The 22,316-nt window shown below is 34.2% G+C and overlaps 1 protein-coding gene and 1 pseudogene across 4 annotated transcripts; one reads left to right on the top strand and one right to left on the bottom strand.

Annotated features, from left to right (window-relative positions):
- Positions 1–6,684: 6,684 nt before the first annotated feature.
- On the top strand, positions 6,685–12,155 carry LOC107624913 (pentatricopeptide repeat-containing protein At2g27800, mitochondrial-like). 4 transcript variants are annotated; one of them, XM_088501008.1, is made up of 4 exons: positions 6,692–7,167; positions 8,589–8,640; positions 9,438–9,617; positions 10,226–12,155. In XM_088501008.1, the coding sequence occupies exon 4, from the start codon at positions 10,467–10,469 to the stop codon at positions 11,793–11,795; it is 1,329 nt and encodes a 442-aa protein (XP_088357134.1). In that variant the 5' UTR covers positions 6,692–7,167; positions 8,589–8,640; positions 9,438–9,617; positions 10,226–10,466; the 3' UTR covers positions 11,796–12,155. The 4 variants fall into 4 exon arrangements, with proteins under 4 accessions (XP_020973016.1, XP_088357134.1, XP_020973020.1 ...); XM_021117357.2 differs by lacking the exon at positions 8,589–8,640 and having other exon boundaries at positions 6,685–7,167; XM_021117355.2 differs by lacking the exons at positions 6,692–7,167; positions 8,589–8,640 and adding an exon at positions 8,043–8,387.
- Positions 12,156–21,347: 9,192 nt separating this feature from the next.
- LOC148575712 (uncharacterized) lies at positions 21,348–21,848 on the bottom strand (annotated as a pseudogene).
- Positions 21,849–22,316: the final 468 nt, after the last annotated feature.

Genomic DNA, 22,316 nt, shown 5'->3' with positions numbered 1-22,316 from the left:
GCAAACAGGAAGTCAAAGACGCATCCGCACCCTTTTTCACCTAAAGCGGAAGTCTTCTGATGCCACTTGTTGCCGTTGATGGCCGTTGCAGCAGCACCGGTGCCGGTCATGCTTCAAAGTGGAACAAAATGACTTGGTTACATATATATATATATATATATATATATATATATATATATATATATATATATATATAATTTTCACTACGATTTTGCTTCCTCCAATTAAAGGGAGGAATATACTACGTACTTTGTTTTTGAGAAGACTGTGTTTGAAAACTATTTAGTTTATTTTTATTTGAAATTTAATTTCATAATTTAGAATGACTTTAATATATTAATAGAATAAAATTTAATTTTTTAGTTTAAAATAATTTTTTAAAATTAAGTTTTTTTATAATTTTATCTTTTATAAAGTTATTTTATTAATTGTAAATAGGAATATTTTTTATATTTGATATATTAAATTTGATAGATGTGAGAATTAATTTGAAAATCAGACATTTTTTGTCTGATTTATTGATAAGAAAAAGAGGTAAATATCAAGTTGGTACCCGAAAGATTTTAACGCTAACAAAATGGTACCTGACTTTTGTTATTGACAAAATAGTCCCTGAAATATTTTAAAAATTGACAAGCGTGCTCCCAAACTCGCCGGAGCACATTTTCGGCGAACACGATGCTGATGTGGCCAACGTGTTTTGATGACCTGGCCAACTCCCTCAACCCCTAATCCTAATCCCTCCCCTCCCCCTCCCCAACCCACTCTCCTCTCTCCCCTCTCCCCAACATAGCTTCTACTCCTTGATCTCGCACTCTCACTCTTCTCCCTCCCCAACGCAACTTCCTCCTTGATCTTGTAGTCTCACTCTCTTACTTTCTCCAACAACAGTGATAACGTTTCTGATGACGAAGATGGTGGGTCAGTTCACTGAAGAAGATGGCGGGTTAGTTATCCAGAGAAGCAATTGGGTTTGTTACCCATTGGAGTGCTCACAGCTATTCTTCTTCTCCGAGCTTCTCAACCGTGCCATCCCTCAGCACCTCAATCGCGCGCGTGCCTCTGCCATCTATGCTGCCTCAACCCCTTATGCTGCTCTTACTGCCAGCCACTCAACAGTTACCCTCAGCCCTTCAGTGTGGTCTTCTATGCTCATCCATCACTAGTGTGACCTTCGCTGCTCAGCCCCTCGCCTTCACCGAATGTCTACTGAAAGACGACGGCGTGGGAGACAACAATGGGCCAGAGAACTTGGTGATGCTGGGAAAGTGAGAAGAGAACTTGTGCTACTGATTTCATTTAGGAATTAGGATATTTTGAGAGTCTTTAAATGGAAGCTTCATTGGGGATAGGTGATAGTGCGTTGGGGATGGAGGGGGAGTGTGTTGGGTTGGGGGTTGGCCAGGTCATCAAAACATTAGCCACGTCAGCATCGTGTTCGTCGGAAATGTACTCCGACGAGCTCAGAGAAACGCTTGTTAAAATTTAAAATCTTTTAGGGACTATTTTATCAGTAACAAAAGTCAGGTACCATTTTGTCAGCGCCAGAATCTTTTGGGTACCGATTTAGTATTTACCTCTAAGAAAAAAGAAGGATAAACAAGGCAAGAATTGAAATTGAATAGAAAAGATAAATTGTAGTTGAAATAAAAACAAAAAGATAGGTTGAAATTAAATACAAAGAGAATCACTCTATTTTCTATTCAATTTCTTGATACAACAAGAAAAATACTCTTTAACCTAACTTGTCCACATCATAGTTTGAGAAATGAATCGAATGGACTCCTCAACTATCTAGCCAATTCCCCCGTGCAACAAGAGAGGGATGGACTCACTCAACCTCACTTGTCCACCCATGATTTCATCACAAAACCAAAAAAAGTGCTTTAGCACATCTAATCACTCAATACTATGACTACAATAATTTATGAGCTATTTATAATTTTTTATTAGGTTAAATAAAAAAAATTTAAGTCCACAAACATAAAGTTCAATCTAGTAACTAAATAAACTAAATTAAAATACATCAAATTAAATTGAATATTCTAACAATATAAACTAATAAATTCTAAATAATATTTGAACTCTTCATGTCACGAACATTTGAAGCACGTATTATTCTTCTCCTCTTGAAAAAAGATTTATTCTCAAATCTTGTAGTTGGAAAAATAGTGTATAAAAAGGACAAATACAAGAATGATAATTTTTTTTTGTGTTTTTTTCTTTTTTTTGTACTGTAATTTTTTTTATATTTTTTTAAATATAAAATCAACAACAACGACAAGATAATAATGAAATACAAATAAGAAAGACAAGAACATAAAGAAGGACGTGAGAGACATTAGACTCTTTTTTTTTGGATACAAGAAGAATAGACAATTAGACATAGATTAATAATGATTAATCTAATACTTGAGATTTGATACTAAATGATAAGAAAAAAGAAGGATAAACAAGACGAAAATTGAAATTGAATAGAAAAAATAAATTATAATTGAAATAGAAACAAAAAAGATAGGTTGAAATTAAATATAAAGAGAATCACCCTACTTTTTATCCAATTTCTTGATGCAACAAGAAAATGACTCCTCATCCTAACTTGTCCACATCATAGTTCGGAAATTGAATCGAAAGAACTCCTCAATCTTCTACCCAATTTTTCATGCAACAAAAGGGGGACTCACTCGACCTCACTTGTCCACACCATGATTTTATCACGAAACAAAAAAAAAGTGCTTTGACACCTCTAATCACTCAATACTACGACTACAATAATTTATAAGGGATTTATAACTTCTTATTAGGTTAAAACAAAGAAAATTCTAAGTCCACAAATACAAAGCCCAATCTAGTAACTAAATAAACAAAATTAAAATACATCAAATTAAATTGAATATTCTAAAAATATAAACTAATAACTTCTAAATAATATTTGAACTCTTCATATCACGAATATTTGAAACACGTATCATTTATAAATAAAAAAAAGACTATTTACCCATTTTGGTCCCCAAAGAATTTCAAACCAGACACTTTAGTCCCCAACTAAAATTAATTACTCAATTGATCTCTAACAATTAACTCCGTCAGTCACTTAGGTCTTTTACTCTATCAAATCTAACGAAGGACAAAATATTCTCTGACAACTCTAACAGGGGACAAAATGATCCTTGTTCCCTCTGTTTGGAAACAACACTGTTCTCCCCAAATTTTCATCATATCTCGTCTGATTCTAACAGTCTAACGTTGCAACTTCAAGCTACACAATACACTCTCTATAAATTCAATATTCACAAGAAGAAAAATCCTCAACTTGTTCTCAACCAATTCATACTCAAAAAACTATTGACTATGTCTTTCAAGTACTTGTCGTCTTTGATGGATCCCGTGAATTTAGACAGCAAGTTCAATTTGTTAAGATCTATCGTCGCCGTCGCCATCTCCCTCCTTCTCTGCCCTATCATCTCCATGGTCACAATGTCCACCACTCCGATCGCTTTCTTCAGCTTCTTCTATGAACCAATGTTCAGTAATCGGTTTAGTTTTTATATGAGCGGCGACGGCGACATTGCTCGCTGTACTGATAGCTTGGATGCAAGGTCAAAACTATCTGCTAGCTTGGACTCCAGGAGAGAAGGAATGAAGCACTCGGGATCTATTCCAAATGAGAATTTGCATATGATGTCAAAGGAAAATCTTCTCATGATGTCCTAATGTCCAACAATCTATATTGCTTGCCGGAGAGTGGAGAAAGGCAAGCCCTTGGGGTAGTTATGGAACTTGGTCTTGAAGATGTGGTGGATGTTGTCGGGGTTGGAGGTGATGTTGTTATCGTCTTATCGAAGACGTTGAGGTGGATGCTTCTGGTGGGTGAAGTGTAGAGGAGGTGGGTGTACCAGTTACAGAGATTTGGAAAGTGTGTGCTCCATGACATGTTGAGGTAGGTGCGACATGCGTGGTAGTTATACCATGGTTTGATTTTGGAGCTGAATAGGAGGAAGGAAAAGATAGAGAAGAAGACTGTGAAGGTAAAAAAGGAGAGTATGAATGTTAGGGTTATGCGAGATATAATAAAATTTGGGAGAGAATGGTGTCATTTTCAAACCGAGGGGTCAGGGACTATTTTGTCCCCTGATAGAGTTGTTAGGGATTATTTTGTCTTTCGTTAGAGTTGATAGAGCAAAAAACTTAAGTAACTGACGGAGTTAATTGTTAGGAACCAATTGAATAATTAATTTTAGCTAAAAATTAAAGTGTTTAGTCCGAAATTTTGTAGAGACCAAAATGGTTAACCATTTATAAAAAAATAGAATTAGAACATTAAAAAAATTAAATAATTTAATTTTAGTTATTCATTAATAAATTCTAATTCTTAGCCTTTTAATGAAGCTCAAAATATTAGGATTTGTACGGTGGAGGAATTAAATTCGTTGAGTTGGGATTATATGATTTTCTATTTGCACCTAATTTATTTTTTATGCACGGATAACTAATAAGAAATCACTAGTATATACAATGGCTTGAGACATAATCATTTTTATTTGCTCAAGTTTTGCAAGATATTGAGTCCATTTGAATGAGAAATTGTTCCACTATTATATATGTGGCTAATTTAAAATGTTGGATTGCATTCACTTAAAATTGAGTACAATATATTTACAAAATATTGAGTACAAAATATATTTTTTAAAATATTTATGTTGCATAAATTTATTTTTACTTTTTAAAAATGTAAATAAATTTTAGTAGAAGAAAATTTAATTAAAAAATACAATTCTATTAATTATTTTATATAATTTAATGAATAAATATATTTATTATTTAAATATAATATTATATTAATAAAAAATAAAGTTATCTACTATAAAATTTCATTTCATTTGATAAATATTTTAAATAACAGAATTTAATTCAATTTTATAATTTTACTAATTTATTTTAAATACTAAAATTTAATTCAATTTTTAATAAAATTTAATTTAATTTTATACTAGTAGAAATTTTCAAACAAATCGTAAAAGATAAAAATTACATTGCTTTTTTAACTTAGTTTATACTTCCTCTAGTTTGTGATTAGGACAAGGGGTGATAGCTTTATTTTAGAGTTTGATGTTCCATTTTTTACTCTTGATATCATTTCATTTATCTGCTCGTCTTCTGTTTGATAATATATTTTTCATATTATATTAAAAGACCTAAAAAATATCTATTAAATTTTTAAAGAAAAAATTTAGGAAATTAACTAGGATAGGAGCCAACTAAAGCTAATTACAATGTGGATCATAATAAAAAAGTCCAATAACACAAAAACACTCCTAAACTTAACTCTAAAATTAAAAAAAAACAACCGCACACTTCCTCTATCCTCTCTTATTCCCACTCACGCCATTTATCCTGTTGTCTTTCTCTCCTATCACAGCATCCTCCATCGCGATTCACAGCGTCGCCTACCACTGCAGCGCCCTCTCTCGCGCTTCGCAGTGTTGGCTATCATCGTAGTGCCCTTCCCCTTCGCGATTCGTCCGTTTAGGACCACTGCAGAGTAATTCCTCGCCACAGTGCCCTCTCTCGTGATTCGCAGCGTCGCCGACCACCGCATCGCCTTCTCCCTCGCGATTCGCTGCGACCAGAACCATTTCATCACCCTCTTCTTTGCGAATGCAATGCCGTCGACCAGTGCAGCATCCTTTTTGCAGTGCATTCATGTTTTTCTTTAATCATTTTTTTGAATGTTTTTTCCGAGTAAATGGATGTTTCTTTTACATAGTTTCGAATGTTTATTTTCATGATTTTTCTTTAACTATTTTTTTCAGATGCTTCTTTCTAAGTAAATGGATGGTTTTTTATATGGGTTTCTAGATGTTTCTTTCCTAGATTTTGAAATATTTTTTTTTCGAGAAAAGATATAATGGCACACATTTTTTTGAAATTTAAAAAGTTGGCTCAAGTTGGCTTGATATTTAGATGCCATTAAAATTTATTATTTAACTATATATAACTTAGTCATCAACTCAATTCCTTTAGACTAATTTTTCTAATCTAATAATTTAATAACATATTTTTTAAAATTTTTTAAATAAATATTTTAAATATTTTATTTACCAATATATATAATTTAGACATAATTTATATTTTTGTGTTTTATTATTTATCTCGTTTACAGTGCAAACAAATTAATTATATAAACGAAATAAATAATAAAACAGAAAAATATAAATTATATCTAAATTACCTATATCGATAAATAAAATATTTAAAATATTTATTTAAAAAATTTGTATTTTAATTTATATTTTAAATATTAATAATTAATTAATGACTAAAAATAATAAATTTTGATAATTTTTTAGCCAATCTCTACTTAAAAATGAAGTCGTTGAATTAGTAAAAATTTTATAAAAGTGATTTTTTTTTACATATCGGCTCATTTTTTTTCCTAATATGAAACCCTAAATCCCAAGGTTCTGAAAATCGAACCGGATTGGTCGATTCGATGAAAAATCAGTCTCATAGCAAGTCCGGTTGATACAAAACTGCCTTGCAAAATTCGGTTTAAAAACCGGCCGAACCGATGATTAATTGGTGACCGGCTTATCCGGTCGAATTTTTCAAAAGACCGGTTCTCTCAAAAAAAAAAAAAAAAACGTAAAAACCCCACCCCCAAAACACCCGACCCTCTCCCTTATGTCTCACTCTCACATTCCAATCAAATCCCTAATTTGCCTAACCTGAGAGAAAACACCGGCACCACCATCAGCTCCCAGCCGCCGCCCCACTAGCCGCCGTCAGTCACCCCAGCCACCGTCAGCCCCCCAGCCGCCGCCACTCTTCTCTTCCTCACCGTCTCGGCTCGTCGCAAAGCCCCACCAGCCATCGTCACCCCCAGCCGCCGCCACTCTTGTGTTCACCGTCTCTGTGCTCGTCGTAAAGCCCGCCTCTGTGATCGTTGTCGTTGGCAGTGACAGAGGGTGCCGTCGTTGTCCTCGTCGTCGATCCTCTTCTCTATGTCACGCAAACGGTTACTCAATCCTCTTCAAGCGCATCTCTCCTCCGTGAATCTCTGCCCAGAGCCTCGCCGTGAAATCACTGCTCGGGGCCTCGCCGTCGCAAAATGATCCTCTTCCGAGCTTACTCTGTCACCGCCGTTCCTCCTTCGCCATGTCTCTGGTAATAATTAAGCCACTGCTTCTTCAGTTTCAATTTCTAAGATTCTGGCTTCTAAATTGGGATTGTGTCCTGAGTTGGATTGCTGCTCATGTAGTTTTGAATTTAGTTTGGAGGTTAAGTTTGGATTGTTTTGGTTAGGTTTTCTGTTTCTAGATTCTCTGGATTTGGATTTGGATTTTGAGTTTTCTGAGTTTTGTTGTTGAATAGATTGAAAGGTTTTTGTTGAAATTTGCTGTAACTCTGAATTTTTTTTTTGGTTGCTGATGGATTGAAATTTTTAAGTGTAAGTGTAAGTTTGTGATTCTAAGTTTTCTGAGTTTTATTGTTGAATAGATTGAAAGGTGGTTGTTGAAATTTGCTGTAACTCTGAATTTTTTTCGCTGTTGATGGATTGAAATTTTTAAGTGTAAGTTCGTGATTCTAAACTTTTATTGCAATGACCAATTTTTAGTTTTCTGCCTTGCTTCTTCTTTTATTGAAGTTCCTCCCAAATAGTAGCCAGTCGATACTCAGAGAGCAGAGATAAGATCTCTAACTAGCTTTGAGTGTTGGGTTACCTTTTCATGGACATTGTCTAGCTTCCAATGAACTTTAGACACAGATCATTGATTTAAACCAACAGCTTATTACCAAAGCATTCTCTGAGTTTAAGGATGAATTTTCTTGCTGATTATTTTGTTATAATTTAGAAGTTAGTTAAAAAAATTTTATTTTATAAAATTTTAATAATAAAATATGAATAAATTATTATGTCAAATTATAAACTTCTGAATTTTATTAATTAAGAAATTATTGAATTTGTATATTTAAAATTGTATATTGAATTTTTAATGATGGTATTATATATTTAATAAAACCGGTTCAACTCCGGTTAGACCTCGGTTGGACCATTGAACCATTGAACCTGTCACCTGACCGGTTCAATGACCGGTCCGGTTCTCGCAACCTTGCTAAACCCTATCACTCCCACTGAATCCTCCTCCTTTGCCCTCCGGCCTCCAGCCTCCCGCCGTCGCGCCCTCTGCCGCCTAACCACCACCCTCGCTCCTCGTGTGCTCCGCTACTGGCGCATCATGCGTCCACTGCCTCCTTCACCTCGCGTCTTCTCTGCCATCCTCGCTTCGCGTCTTCTTCGCCGTCGTCTCTTCACGTCTTCGATGACTTCGCATTCTCGCTGTCACCGTGTTATGAAGCTTCTCTGCCGATCTTTGTGAGCCTGGGTAAATTCATCTTGTGTATTCATAGATAGTTTAATTTGCTTCCCCCCTCCCCCCTCCCCCCAGAAAAAGAAAACCTTGCTGAGCGAATCTGTTTGTGCCTTGCTTATTTGATTGTGATGAATTTGATGATTTGATAATGCTGTATGTTAATTATGGTTAATTGAAGATTGTGATAATGCAAGTTTCTTATCAACTCCTTAGTATGCTGAATTTTCAGTTTGGAAGTAGCTGACTTCAGAGCTCAATTTTCTCGGTAAACATTATTCAAAATCTGACTTGTACTCAGTATTGTACTTGGTACTTATCAGAAGTTTGTAACAAAGTAGCCTAAGGCCCAGTTTGGATAACTAACTTAATTAAGCTCCTTTTGATAAAATAACTTAAATAATAAATGACTCTGTTAAAAGTAACTTATAAATAAGTTATTTTGTGTTTGGATTTTTAAATCTAAAAGTGCTTATTTTAAAGAAATGTAATGAAAAGTAGAAGTATTATGAGAGAAGTCATTTTTTTTAACTTCTCTATAAGCTCCAAAATAGCTTCTTAGAAAGTTGCAATTTGATTTTGAAAATTGCACCCGACATTAATACTACTACTTTTTATAAGTCAAAAGTTAAAAAAAGTTACTTCTAGAGTTTCCCAAACGGGTCCTAAGTATACAGATCAAGTTTCTAAGGTTGTGAACTACAGAGATGTGTGGCTAGGTACACATAACATGGCATTGGCAGCATGTTTTCCTATACAAACTATCAGAAAGAAAAGCTTGATACATTAATTAGGTCTAACCTTAAAGGGATTGGCAATAATAATACAATGGTAAAACACTAAGACAGCATGAAACATATAATGAAGACAACAGTAGTGAGATAACAGATAATATGTTGTTCATAGTGAGATTCCTCAAGCACTTAGACTTCTGATTATTAATTCCTTAGATTTTTTCCAGTGTAGTAAAATGTGGTTATATATAGACTCATAGGCTGTAAGGATCAAGGCTGTTTTATATCTCTGCCTAATATCTTTCAACACTTCTTGTTATCTCCCAACCAGGTTTCCTTTCTCTCTGTTTTCTTCTTCCGGGGTTTTGTATCTTCTCGTTGGGACACTAGAATGATCGTCATGGGGATTCATTGATTGTTCGTTCAGTTTAATTATTGGATCTTCACTTCATCCTATCTGATTCAATTATTCTCCTACTCAACAAACCTCAATCATTCTCGTACTTAATTGGTATTCTCTCTCTCTCTCTCTCTCTCTCTCTCTCTCTCTCTCGTTATTTTATTTTATTTAGTTACCTACCCTTTCTTTTCCTCGTGCAAGAAGATATTACATCCTTTTGCTTATAGTTTATGGGTGGTTGGTTATGTTCTTTCCTAGCAAAGCTTGATTCTTTTCGTCTTGCTAGTTATTACAATTTCTGTTCAAGAACAGAATTTAAAAGAAAAAAGAAAATTAATGTTTTTGTTTCGTTGGTTCTAGAAGGTGCTTTTTCCACTATGGTTACTTTTCATTCTTGATTTGGTTTTGGATTTGTGGAACTTAATTTGATTGCACACATTTTCATGTGGACTAAGTTCTAGACCTTAGAAGTTGTATAAAGTGAAATATTTTTCTTGTGGGGATGGTTAATCCAGGTCTCAGCCAATTTATGTATAATGTTGTTAATTGTGACAGTTGGGATATTCAATGAATCAATGTGGAGCTGGTCTAGTTATAGTGGTCTAATTGATATTCCATGATTATATATATGCTTGAACTGAACAAATGGCATACATATAAGTGTTAGTGGGAAATCATTGTAGAAACTTGTTAGTCATCTAGTTTTACTTCCTTAACAGTGATGCTGAAGCTTCCCTTGTCGATTGCTACTGTGCGGAGAAGTAGGTGGAGAATTAATATTGAGGCCATTAACGTATTGGAGAGAGCTTGTGCATTAGAATAAAGACGAATTAGTATTATTATATTCTGAATGCAGAAACTTGAAAATGGGAGCAAGAAATAGATGCTTCAACACATACCGGGGCCGTCTGTTAAGTATTATTTAACCTCCCACTTAGTTATTCACCAAGCTCAGTAAAAATGCAATCTTTTGGTGGAAATTGCTTGAGATATCATAACTACTTCAGTAAGAACAACTCGATCCAAAATTTATTCTCTTTCCCAAGCTCATTTCTTCAGAAGTTCCCTGAGCTCATGTTCAAGGGCCTCATCTGTCAGAGACCACAAAAGATGTGTCTTTTTCATGATACCCAGAAATTTGAACCCCTTTTGTTTCAAATCACTGCTGGCCGCGATAAATTTCCTATAATATTTGCACCTATTTGCGTCAGTTATCATTGCTATTCAACCAGGGCTCCCTCAAGGTCTTATAGAAAAAGGGTTCGCAAGAGGTTGTTGAAATCCCTAAAGCCTACTTTAGATCAAACAAAATTTCACTTGGCACTGTCCCAAATTCCACCAAGGTTCACCCCTGAAGAACTGTGCAATGTGATGACTCTTCAAAGTGACCCTTTGGTTTGTTTAGAGCTGTTTCATTGGGCATCTCAGCAGCCAAGGTTCCGGCACGATGTTTCCACTTTTCATGTCACCATAAAGAAGCTTGGTGCTGCAAAGATGTATCAAGAAATGGATGATATTGTGAACCAACTGCTTGCAGTTCCTTTGATCGGTTCAGAGGCACTGTACAACACCGTTATATATTATTTCACTGAGGCCAGGAAGCTGAGTAGAGCTGTGAATATATTTAAGCAAATGAAGAACAGTAGGAATTCAAATTGTAGGCCTTCAATTAGGACTTATAATATTCTATTTGCTGCACTTTTAGGTAGGGGTAGCAACACCTATATAAATTATGTGTATATGGAGACGATTAGAAGTTTGTTCAAGCAAATGGTGAATGACGGTGTAGAGCCAGACATATTTTCGTTAAATGCTATGCTAAAAGGTTATGTCCTTTCTCTCCATGTTAACGATGCGCTGAGGATATTCCATCAGATGGGTGTGGTTTACAATTGCCAGCCAAACTCCTTTACTTATGATTACTTGATTCATGGGTTGTGTGCTCAAGGCCGGACGAAAAATGCAGAAGAATTATGTCATGAGATGAAGATCAAGGGTTTCATCCCAAGTAGCAAATCTTACAATTCACTTGTCAATGCTTTGGCGCTTGGTGGAGAAATTGAGAAGGCAGTAAGTTATCTATGGGAGATGACCGAAAAACAGAGGTCTGCAGATTTTATTACTTATAGGACCGTGCTCGATGAGATTTGCAGACGAGGAAGTGTTAAGGAGGCAATGAGCTTATTGCGCAAGTTTCAGGATAAGGACCTTCTTGATGGGCATGCTTACAGGAAGCTTCTTTATGTGCTTGAAGATGACTATGGGAATTCTGTCAACAGAATTGATTGAGGTACAACAATAGTAAATTCTTTTATCATTTAATTGTTTGGGAATTTCTCTGGTGAAGAGTGAAGTTGGTTGAAGAATGAAGATTGTAACTATATTTTTTAGAATATGCATTGCACATGTTTTTATTTTTTAGTATTTCTCTATATTGTAAAAAGAACAATCTTCCTTCTTCATTGAAGAACACTCTTCACTGTAGCTATGTCCTAATTGTTGACATATCCTGTCAACCATTAGTTGTATGTATTTGTAATTTCACATGAGATGTTCCAGATTTCATATTCTCTTTTATGTGTAGCAGGTGAACGCCTAAAAGTTTGTTTATAGTTTTATGTATCCAAGTTTTGAAACCCCAAAAAACAATCAAACCTATGTAGAATAATGCAAATAAATTACTAACCATACTACATGGATATAAAAATTCAGCCACTGTATAGGAATAGATATTTGGTGTTAGTGTAAGACTAAGATATTCGATTCTGATGCTGTAAAAGAATTTTATTATTCTATTGTGAAACGTTTGATTAATCCGGTAGTTAGTTATTTTGTTGGAAAATGTATCAATCAACATATATAAATATACATGGCGAATGATAGAGGGATTGATTTTTGGTATTTATTGAGCATTTTTATAAACAAAACAATCGAGTTTAGTTTGGATCAATAATGAATTTATCCGAAGTCTTATATTTAGATTTCAGTGTCTCTAACGAATCTTATTTATTGTATTTGTTTAGTCTCTAATGAAAAATCTTCTTAAATGGGATGACAAAAGATACACAGGATATAATATTGAGAGAAAAATTGAGATAAAAAAAACTTGATGGAGATTATTAAGCCATAGGATTTGGCTAAATTAGTTATTGCTAAAATGGCTGATTTTGTTTAGATGGATTGTGTTGATAATATTTTACTTCATCTGATTGTGGTAGGTTAGTAACTTATGATTGTCTGAGTTTGTTAGTAGAATTAAAGTGTGTTTGGAAGGTTAATTGAACTCGGTAGATTTTTATAATTTTATCAAATTTATAATTAAATTTTTATACTGCGTTTATTTTGTAATTAGGTCATTTTTAATATAATAAGTGAATTAAGAGTTAACTAAATAGTTCTCTACATATTAAATGTATTTAATATTATAATAAAAAACTTAATTAGATGTATTTAATATTATAATAAAAAACTTAATTAGATCTTTGATCACATGTTTTTTAGAAAAAATATTTTGTTAATTTTATTATTTTTGACATAAAAAGGATTTAATTACAAAGTTAATAGTAGTGTAGGGATTCAATTGAAAAGATAAAAAGTATAGAAATTTAATTAAAAATTTGGTGAAACTATAAGAACTAACAAAGTAATTAAAGCTTAATTGAATCACATGAAAATATAGTAAACAATAAACAATAAACAACCGCATTATGAATTACAGTTCAACCACATATCTTTTAAAAGTATTTTTTTATTCCATCTTTTACTATATTAATTTAAAAAATTAAACAAACGCATTTAAATAAATTTAATGTCTTTTTAAATTAAATATACATTCAAAAAATAAACTAAATAAAATTAAAATTTAAAATTTTAATTTTAAAATTCCCATTTCAGTTTTAAAATTTTTAATTATTAACACATTCCAATTTAATACATATCCAAAAATCAAATTAAGTAAATTAAAATTCAAATTTTCAATTTTAAAATTTTTAAATAAATATGGATTTTTTTAAATAAATTAAATAAATATTTTATTTACCGAAATAAATATTTTTAAGCCTTTTTTACGAAAATATACTCTATGTCTTATTTCGTTTACAGTGTAAACGAAATAATATTACACGTATTTCGTTTACACTGTAAACGAAATAAGACTAAAAACGTGGTGGTCGTATGACGTTTACACACATGTTGTGTAACAAGTTTATTTTGTTTACAATATAAACGAAATATGTGTAATATTATTTCATTTACATTGTAAACGAAATAAGACATAAAGGTGTCTATATATAGGAGTTTCGTTCACAGTGCAGAAGAGAACCTTAAATCGCTTGTTTTCTGAACTTTTCTCCCCCTTTTACCCTTCTCTAATCAAATTTATGACTTAATTCAAGATTATGGCGCACGCCGATCAGCACGATGTGGACATCAATAGGCTGAACGTGACGTGGCACATTGCCGGGACAGCCGACTTTGAGGTTGGTCTTGTTCTTCATTTAATGTTTATGTTAAACATGGAATGTGTTGTCATAGTATGGGTACTTTTATAGAAGTAGTGTGAAGTAGATATTAGGAGTAGGAATATATTATTCGGAATGGTTCGAACAACATGTTAGGCATACTTTGACATGTATTTGGTAGTTAAATATTTATTTCGATTTGTTTTCCTTTGATGTAGGTTATTAAGTTTTTTTTTAACGACTTTAGTTATGGAAAAAGGGTTACAAATAATTATTAGTAAACTTAATTACGTCCGAATATATAGAGGTTTGTATTTAGTCAATATAAAAATTCCTGAATTTTTAATTTTAAGTTGTTATAACTTAGATTAAGTTACTAAGTTGATGGTATAGTCGTTGTTTCTTATTTTAGTAAATGTTTTTACATAATCTATGTTATGAATTAGATGGAAAATGAAGGTTGTTGTTATTTATTTTATTGATTATGTTTATTTACTTTAAATTACGTAGACGTTTGCTAATTTAATTACGAATTTTTTATTTAGATATTTTTATTTAAATTTAATTATATAGACGTTTATTAATTTAGTTATTCATTCAATAAGTAACCGGTTGTATTTAAATGATTTTACAATGTAGATGTATTTCTAATTATTTGTTTACTTAATTTTGTAATTCAATTTAAGTTATTATGCAAACTTCTGTTGGTAGGATTATATAAACTGAAATTTTTATAGCTTTATAGGCTGACACACTCTTGATTTGGATTTTTTATTGTTTACCAGATGGGTCGCCTACTTCTACCCAGGAGAGTTAGTCATAGACTCCCATCACTGCACGCCATTCTCCCCTACCTGAGAGAGGCTGGATTTGGCGACGCCGTGGCATTGAGGGACTTCGTCTTCGATAACTCCATGATCACAACATTTGTGGAGCGCTGGCATCCAGAGACCCATACCCTCCACATGCTGTGGGGTGAGTGCATGATCACATTGCAGGACGTCGCCTACCACCTTGGGATACACGCTATCGGAGAGCCTGTTGGTGGGTGCTTTCGTGACTTCCATACTTGGTATGGCACTGGGGCAGGCAGAAGATACTGACATGATGGCTCGACCGCGGTCTCCGACACAAACTCCTCCTCCTCATCATCTTCTGAAGAACCGCTCTCGTTGCTATTCGCAACATACTCCTCGTCTGAGTCCTCACCGTCAACGTCCATGTCATTCATTAGACTAGCAACGTGTATCGGTGGTGGTGCAAGAGGTGGATCATCCTACACAAAGTCCGACTGCCCAGATCCACCGCCACTGACATCACCAATCTCTGCAGAAAATTCTATCATTTGTTCGGCCATGATTTTCCATGGACGTCAAACATCAGCCGCACATGCTCGTCGCCGTGCAGTCAAAATAGACGAAACTAAAAAACTCCATTTTCCATCGGTACTAGCAGTCTATACCCTACTCGTCCGATCTCTTTTCTCCCACTACCAGCAATGCTACTCAATATCAAACTATTCAGCTCTGACAACGAAGTAACAACGCCGGGTACGCAACAAAACGGGATTCTCACACTCAAAAATGATCCCATTATCACCATTTCTCATAAGGCAATTGGAATACACACATACAACTAAATATCCACTACTACTAGACATTATGGCTAATTTGCGGAAGAAAAAGGTATAAAAGAAGTAGTGAAATGTTTGTGAAGAATACAAAAGGGTTGCACATCCTTTTATAGCTGTTGAAAATTTGTCGTAATGTATCTCGTTTACATTGTAACGTCATAATTTTCCACGTATTTCGTTTACAGTGTAAACGAAATAATATTACATGTATTTCGTTTACACTGTAAACGAAATATACACGTCTGTGCATATCAGTCTTATTTCGAAATAAGTGTAATATTATTTCGTTTACACTATAAAAGAAATAAGACATAGAGTGCATTTTAGTAAAAAAGCTTAAAAATGTTTATTTCGATAAATAAAATATTTATTTAATTTATTTAAAAAAAATCCAATAAATCTTAAAGCTTTTATTAATAATTAACTCATTCTAAACGACACCCTAAAAAAATCAGATTTCAGCAGCCAAAGTCGATACTGCCGTAAAATCACAGAGTTGCACATCGTTCGTGGTCTTCTTCCTTCGCACCTCCGTGTCCTCCTCCGCGCCGTTTGCCGTTCCTCCGCGCCGCCTTCCTCTTCGGCGCTCATCCTCGTCACCGCTGCATCTTCGTCGTCATTCCTCCAGGTCGCTGCGTCCTGCTTGTCGCTGTTCGTCCGTACTGCCAATTTTTCCATGCTGCCTTCCTCCTCGGCGCTCATCCTCGTCGCCCCTGCGTCCTCTTTGTCACCGTTCCTTAGCTTCGCTTCGTCCTACTCGTCGCTGTTCGCCATTTGTTTGCATCACTCCGCGTCGCCAATTCTTCCGCTCTGGAAACACGTCTCAGGTATTTGGATGTGCATGTGTTCATAGATTTTTCTTTACGCATTTTTTGTCATCATTGCTTTTCCTATTATTCTGTACAAGATTGTGTTTTCTTTGTGAACAATAATGAAATAAAATGGCTTGAAGAGAATAATGGCACTCTAGTTTGTGTTCCCAATCTGTGTAAGTAATCATTGAGATACTGATGCTTGTTTATCATTATTCTTTATTTGTTTGTTTGTACAAAAGATTTATTTGCTAACATTTTTGTTAATAACGAAGGAGCTTCAATGTTTTAGCGCTACCTGGTTGTTCTATTCTCATACTTGTATTGAGGATTTGTTCGTTTTTATTGGTAATTTTTGCTGCCTATCAATTATTTGGTGTGCAATCTTGTGATTTTGGTTGTGTAATGTTATAGTTTTGGATGTGTAATCTTATAAGTTTGGATTTGTAAATAAATCATATGGATGAGCTTCAGATGTGTTGATGAAATAATTAGCGTTTATTATTATCATTTAGATGTGTAAACAAATAATTTGGATGTCTATTTGAGTCTAGTTTCTTGTATCCAACATGCAACCTAGGCCCAAAAATGCGAATAAAAAAGGTTACTTGTGCTGGTCCAAAAAATGGTAGTGTTCAAATAAATAGTGAAAAAACTCAACTAATAATAAAATAAGATATTACATTTTATTTCTCTTATGAGTTCTAGATGTGTTTATGTTGTTCACTCAGGATGTGTCTAGGAAACAATAATGCCATTATAGTGTGTGTCCCCAATTTTGGATTTGATACTGATGTTTGTTTATCATTGTTCTAATATGAGAGATTTAAACCTTCAACTTTAAAAAAATGTGGAAACTTACCATGATAAAAAATGTGCATGCGTATTTAGTTTGTAATGTTATAATGTTATTGTATTTTGGATACGCAAATTCTGAATTTTAGATGTTTTTATGTTGTTCACTCAATTTTAGGAGTGTTTTTGGTCAAAACTTTATGTTTAATCTTATGATGTGAACACTGAATTTTGTCATTTTGACATGAGTTTTGGATGTATTGATGAAATATCTAGGATGTCTTTTTAATAATTTTGGATGCCATTTTAATCTTATGATGTGAATTTGGAATCCATTACAGAAGAGGGTTTTGCCTATCAATTTAAGGGGACTAGTTATCAGCAATATTGAAGGGGTTTACACCAATACGGTCACTAAGTGGGGCTTGGACTGACTCACTTCTTTTTTAGAATTGAGTATTAAAGGTGACTATCTCATTAAGAAGCTGATGGAAATACAAGTGCCTCTGTTGCCCAATTCTCTTGTGATGCTGGAAATAGAAGGTGCACGTAAAACACAACATTTAGATGGGAAATGGCTTCAGCATCTCACCCAAGGGCGAAGCTACCTATTATGAAGGGGAGGCAGTCCCCCCCCCCCATTTGAGAAGTGGGTGCAACAAAGAATAATTTGAAACTAGTGTATTATTTGGGCCATGGGCCATATGCTTAGTTAAAAAAAAGTCTTAATTTGAAACTAGTGTATTATTTGGGCCATGGGCCATATGCTTAGTTAAAAAAAAAGTCTTAATTCATATTAAAAGTGAAGAGAATCTGAAACGGCAGCAACAAAAAGCCAACAAATCACTTTTTCAATTCTTCTCTCTTTTTTTCAAACAGAAAACAAAACATCACTCCATATTTCCATTATCATTACAACTTACAAGATAGTAAGTAGTCTTTGGTATTCCATTATCATTTCATTCTTCTCTCTTTTGTAAGTTATTTCTTTTATTTATTTTTTTGAATAATTAATGTATTTATTTATTTATCTAGTTTATAATCTTATAGTAATAATTTATATTTTTGAAAAAAATTGAAGGTGATAATCATGTAATTATAATGTTATCCTAGCATATATTGTTTTTAATTTTTTTTCTCTCATGATTAATTATTTGTGACATTGAATATTATTGATTTGCAAAAAATAAAATTAATTGAGTTTAGTTAAGTTGCATAATGTTTATCATATTATCTATGTAAATTCTCAATTGTAGGAATTTAGTTGAATCATAGGCAAGATGAAAATAATAGACACTTTTTAAAAAAAAAACTAGCCAAAAGAGTGAAGATGTTTCTAATATTGTTACATCAATACCAACCTCTTCAATACTTGAGGCATCAAACATGAATACTTTAGCTCCTCAACAAGATAGTTCAAAGTCAAAGCACAGATGACTTAATCCTGAACAAATGGAAGTATGTCATTTGGTAAGAGATCCAGGAATTTGACCAATGATTTGGAAGTTTCATCCAAGTAAAAGAGATGAAATTCGTCGAGCTTACCTTAAAGCTGGACCAAATCAACCAATACTTGATAATTATCCATTCTCGAGCGATACAAATCGTCGTCGTCGTTTTCAAGCTTTTTGGTTTGAATTATACCCTTCATGGTTAGAGTATTCTATTGAAGATGATGCTATATATTGTTTACCATGCTGCCTATTTGCTATGGAATCTTCAACAACACAGGTTCAAATGCTTTCATTGAAAACGGCTTCAGGAATTGGAAGAAGGTAAATAGTGAAAAAGATTGTCCTCTTTTGAATCACATTGGCAAAAGCCCCAATTCGTTCCATCACAAGGCAATGAAATCATGTGATGATTTGATGAAGCAATCACAACATGTTGATACACTTATGAAACAACAAACATCAGAGAAAATTGAGAATAATCAACGTAGACTTAGAGCCTCTATTGATTGTATTAGATGGTTGACTTTTCAAGGTTGCGCATAGAGGCCTGACGGAGGAAAAATGTTGGTAAAGATTTTCACAAAAATATCGCGTTGCAAGTATAGTTCTAAACCGACAATTAAACCTCAATCAACGTTTAAATTGTTTGTCACAAATACAAACCCAATAAAATTAACCGAAGTATTCAAACCTCGGGCCGTCTCTCAAGGAATTGCAGGAGAGTGTAGTTTATTATTGATTATGGGAAAGTATATTTTTGGGGCTTTTGAAATAAGAAACAAGAAAGTGAAATGGCGAGAAAATAAACTAATAACTAAGAAAGCTCTTAGCAAGGAAAGAAAATTAGAAGTCCTATCCTCATTATCTTCGTCAATTGTGATGGTAAATGTGAATTGCCTTCACTTAGTTAACCTCTAACCAATGGAGGAAGGTCAAGTGCATACAATCAACTTGAGTTCACAAGTCCTAGTCAAAGTGAGTCAAATTTCTAAGAAATCATATATGTGGTCAAAGTGAGTCAAATTTCCAAGAAATCATATATGCACAATCAAGGGCTAAATCAATCATATCAAAGCATATTCACAATTGAGTTGAGTTATTCAAAAGAGTTCACAACTTGCAAGATAGGCAATGATCAAAGATGGACATATGGAATTGAGCAATTGAACCCTCACCGGATGTGTATATGCACTCTAATCGCTCAAGTGTTTAGGGTTAATCCACTCGAATCTCTTCTAATCATTCTTTCTAAAACTTTGTTCTTCATTTAACCAATCAATAAATATTTAGTGTACAAATGCAAATATCATGAGGGCTTTTCAAGGTTGTAATGGGGCTAAGGTAAGGGTGTGGATATATGTATGGCCAAGTGAGCTATCATTTGAATCTTTGACTAACCTAAGTTCTCACCTAACACATACACACACTCTATACAATTCTAAAATCAAGCTTAGCCACCCAAAATCTCACTTTTGCATATTTTCAGACGCTCATGTATCAATTCTAATTCCATCACATATGCATTGATTTTCTTATTGAACTTCACACTGGGATAATTTTGTCCCCTACTTATTTATTTCTCTTTTTTTTCTCTTTTTTTTCATATATATATGAAAGCATAATACATCAATGCATATGGTTTCTATAATTTCACACGAGTATACACCAAAATTCTCAATATTTGTCAATAAAAATAAAACACATTCTCATCAACCAAAGTTATCATATTTTCCCACACTTAGTTGACACACACTCACTATCTTAAACTAACCAAAAATTCAAATAGGACAATTAATTATTTTTCCGCTTGAGGCTAGTGATGTGGTAATATAAAGAACAAAAGGGGGTTAAAAAGGCTCAAAGCGGCAAACAAAGGTAAATAAAATAGTAGGCTATTTGGGATAAGTGGGCTATAATCAAATGATGACCTCAATCACATAAATGCATGAATATACACTAAATAATAGACATATAGAATGGAACAAACCAAAAATTGCAATCATAGGGAAGAAAACACACAAGAATCAAAATCATGGTTGAATAATGTAACCATATAATTAGGCTAAAAAACTCACAGGTTGTGTGTTCTTTAATCAAAAACCATATTCCAAACTATATATATATATATATATATATACATCATGCAAGTTTGAAAAAAAAAAATTCAGCTCAAATCAATGTGAATTTTAATGCTCTTTTTAAGAAAAAGAAACATTCCTTGAAAATTTCATCAAATTGACCAACATTTATTATATTATATATATATATACTAAATGATATGATGTGATTGTGAAAAGTTAAAAATTCCTAGTTTAATCCTGTTTTCAACCAAATCAATTTCTCATATGCAACGGAATAAACTAAGCTCAATTATGCGCATTTTTTTTCAATCACAACTAATAAACTAAAATACTATATATATATATACTATCAAACTAAAAAGTGCAAATCAAACTAGAAATCTAAGGTATATACAAGCAAAAATGCAAAATGCAAAAAACTAAAAAGTACTCAAAACAACTAATATATACAAGAATCCAAAAGTGCAATAAAGTAAAAATGCAAATACTGAAAGGTAAACAAAAATAAAAGAAAAAGTGTCTGAAATGGTTCACCAAAATATAACTCTGCTGATGACGGCGACCCCCCCACACTTAAATGATAGCATCATTCTCGATGCTCCTCGATCAAGCTGGGTGAGAAGGGTCATCGCCCACTGGTCCACTGTCAGCTGCAGGTGTCTGTGACTTTGTCAGCTGCTTAGGCTGAGTCGCCTCATGTTGTGCAACCTCTTACTGGTCCTCCTGCCGAGCCTCCTCCTGCTGGTCCTCCTCCTCCTCAGAGTGCTCTGAGGGTGTGTCAGGCTCAGAGGGGATGTTAGTACGCCTAGAAGTCATAATCAGCTTCAGATGTGCATAGCGTCGCTGATTGCGGCGCTCCATCTGATCAATGCGCTCGAAAAGGCGCTGCACAAGGTGGTAAACTGGCTGAGAAGTGGATGATGATGCTGCTGAAGTAGGCGATGCTAAAGGTGCTGCTGAGGATGTGGCCGCCTCAGTAGGAGTAGTAGTAGGTGGTCTGTGGCCTAGAGGTCCAAACCGCTTGCCGTGCGAAATAACCTTCTTGCGGTCGGCAATCGGTGGTCTCTCATCCTGAGGCTCCCAGAGTACCTCAGCTCGAATAGCCATCTGAGTGATCAAATATGGGAATGCCAAGATGCCTCTGACATGTACTCTAGACATATACTTCCTGATGAGTCTTGGAAGGTATAGGTCCTTTCCTTCCAAGACACACCAGATAAGAAGGATCATAGCTGCTGGCACCTTCGACTCATGAGTACTAGGCATGACATAATTGCTCAGTATCTGTTGCCACAGCCTAGCCTCATCATTGAGATAATCAACTTTGATACCCCGTGGAGTTTTCCTTCGACTTTCCCACAGCCCACGGAACATCAAGATGAATGGCTATAGTACGCAGGACGGCATCCCAATCAAAACTCATAAATCTAATAGCTTCCTCGGCCTTCTGAAAACCATCTGTATCATATGTTTTAGGCCGAAAGTGCAGGATATCTTGTATTGCCTCCTCTGTGACCATGATCTATTTGCCCCGAAGCTGAACTGCATCAAGGGTTGTTCGATAATAGTTGGAAT

The sequence above is a fragment of the Arachis ipaensis genome, chromosome B1 (genome assembly GCF_059453495.1).
Source record: "Arachis ipaensis isolate K30076 ecotype BB chromosome B1, ASM5945349v1, whole genome shotgun sequence".
In the NCBI taxonomy this organism is placed as follows: domain Eukaryota; kingdom Viridiplantae; phylum Streptophyta; class Magnoliopsida; order Fabales; family Fabaceae; genus Arachis; species Arachis ipaensis.
Note: the sequence above shows the minus strand (reverse complement) of the source record. Positions and strands in the feature narration are given on the sequence as shown.

Coding starts and splice junctions, on each gene's coding strand:
- LOC107624913 (XM_021117357.2), top strand. CDS start 10,467: ATGCAATCTTTTGGTGGAAATTGCTTGAGATATCATAACTACTTCAGT.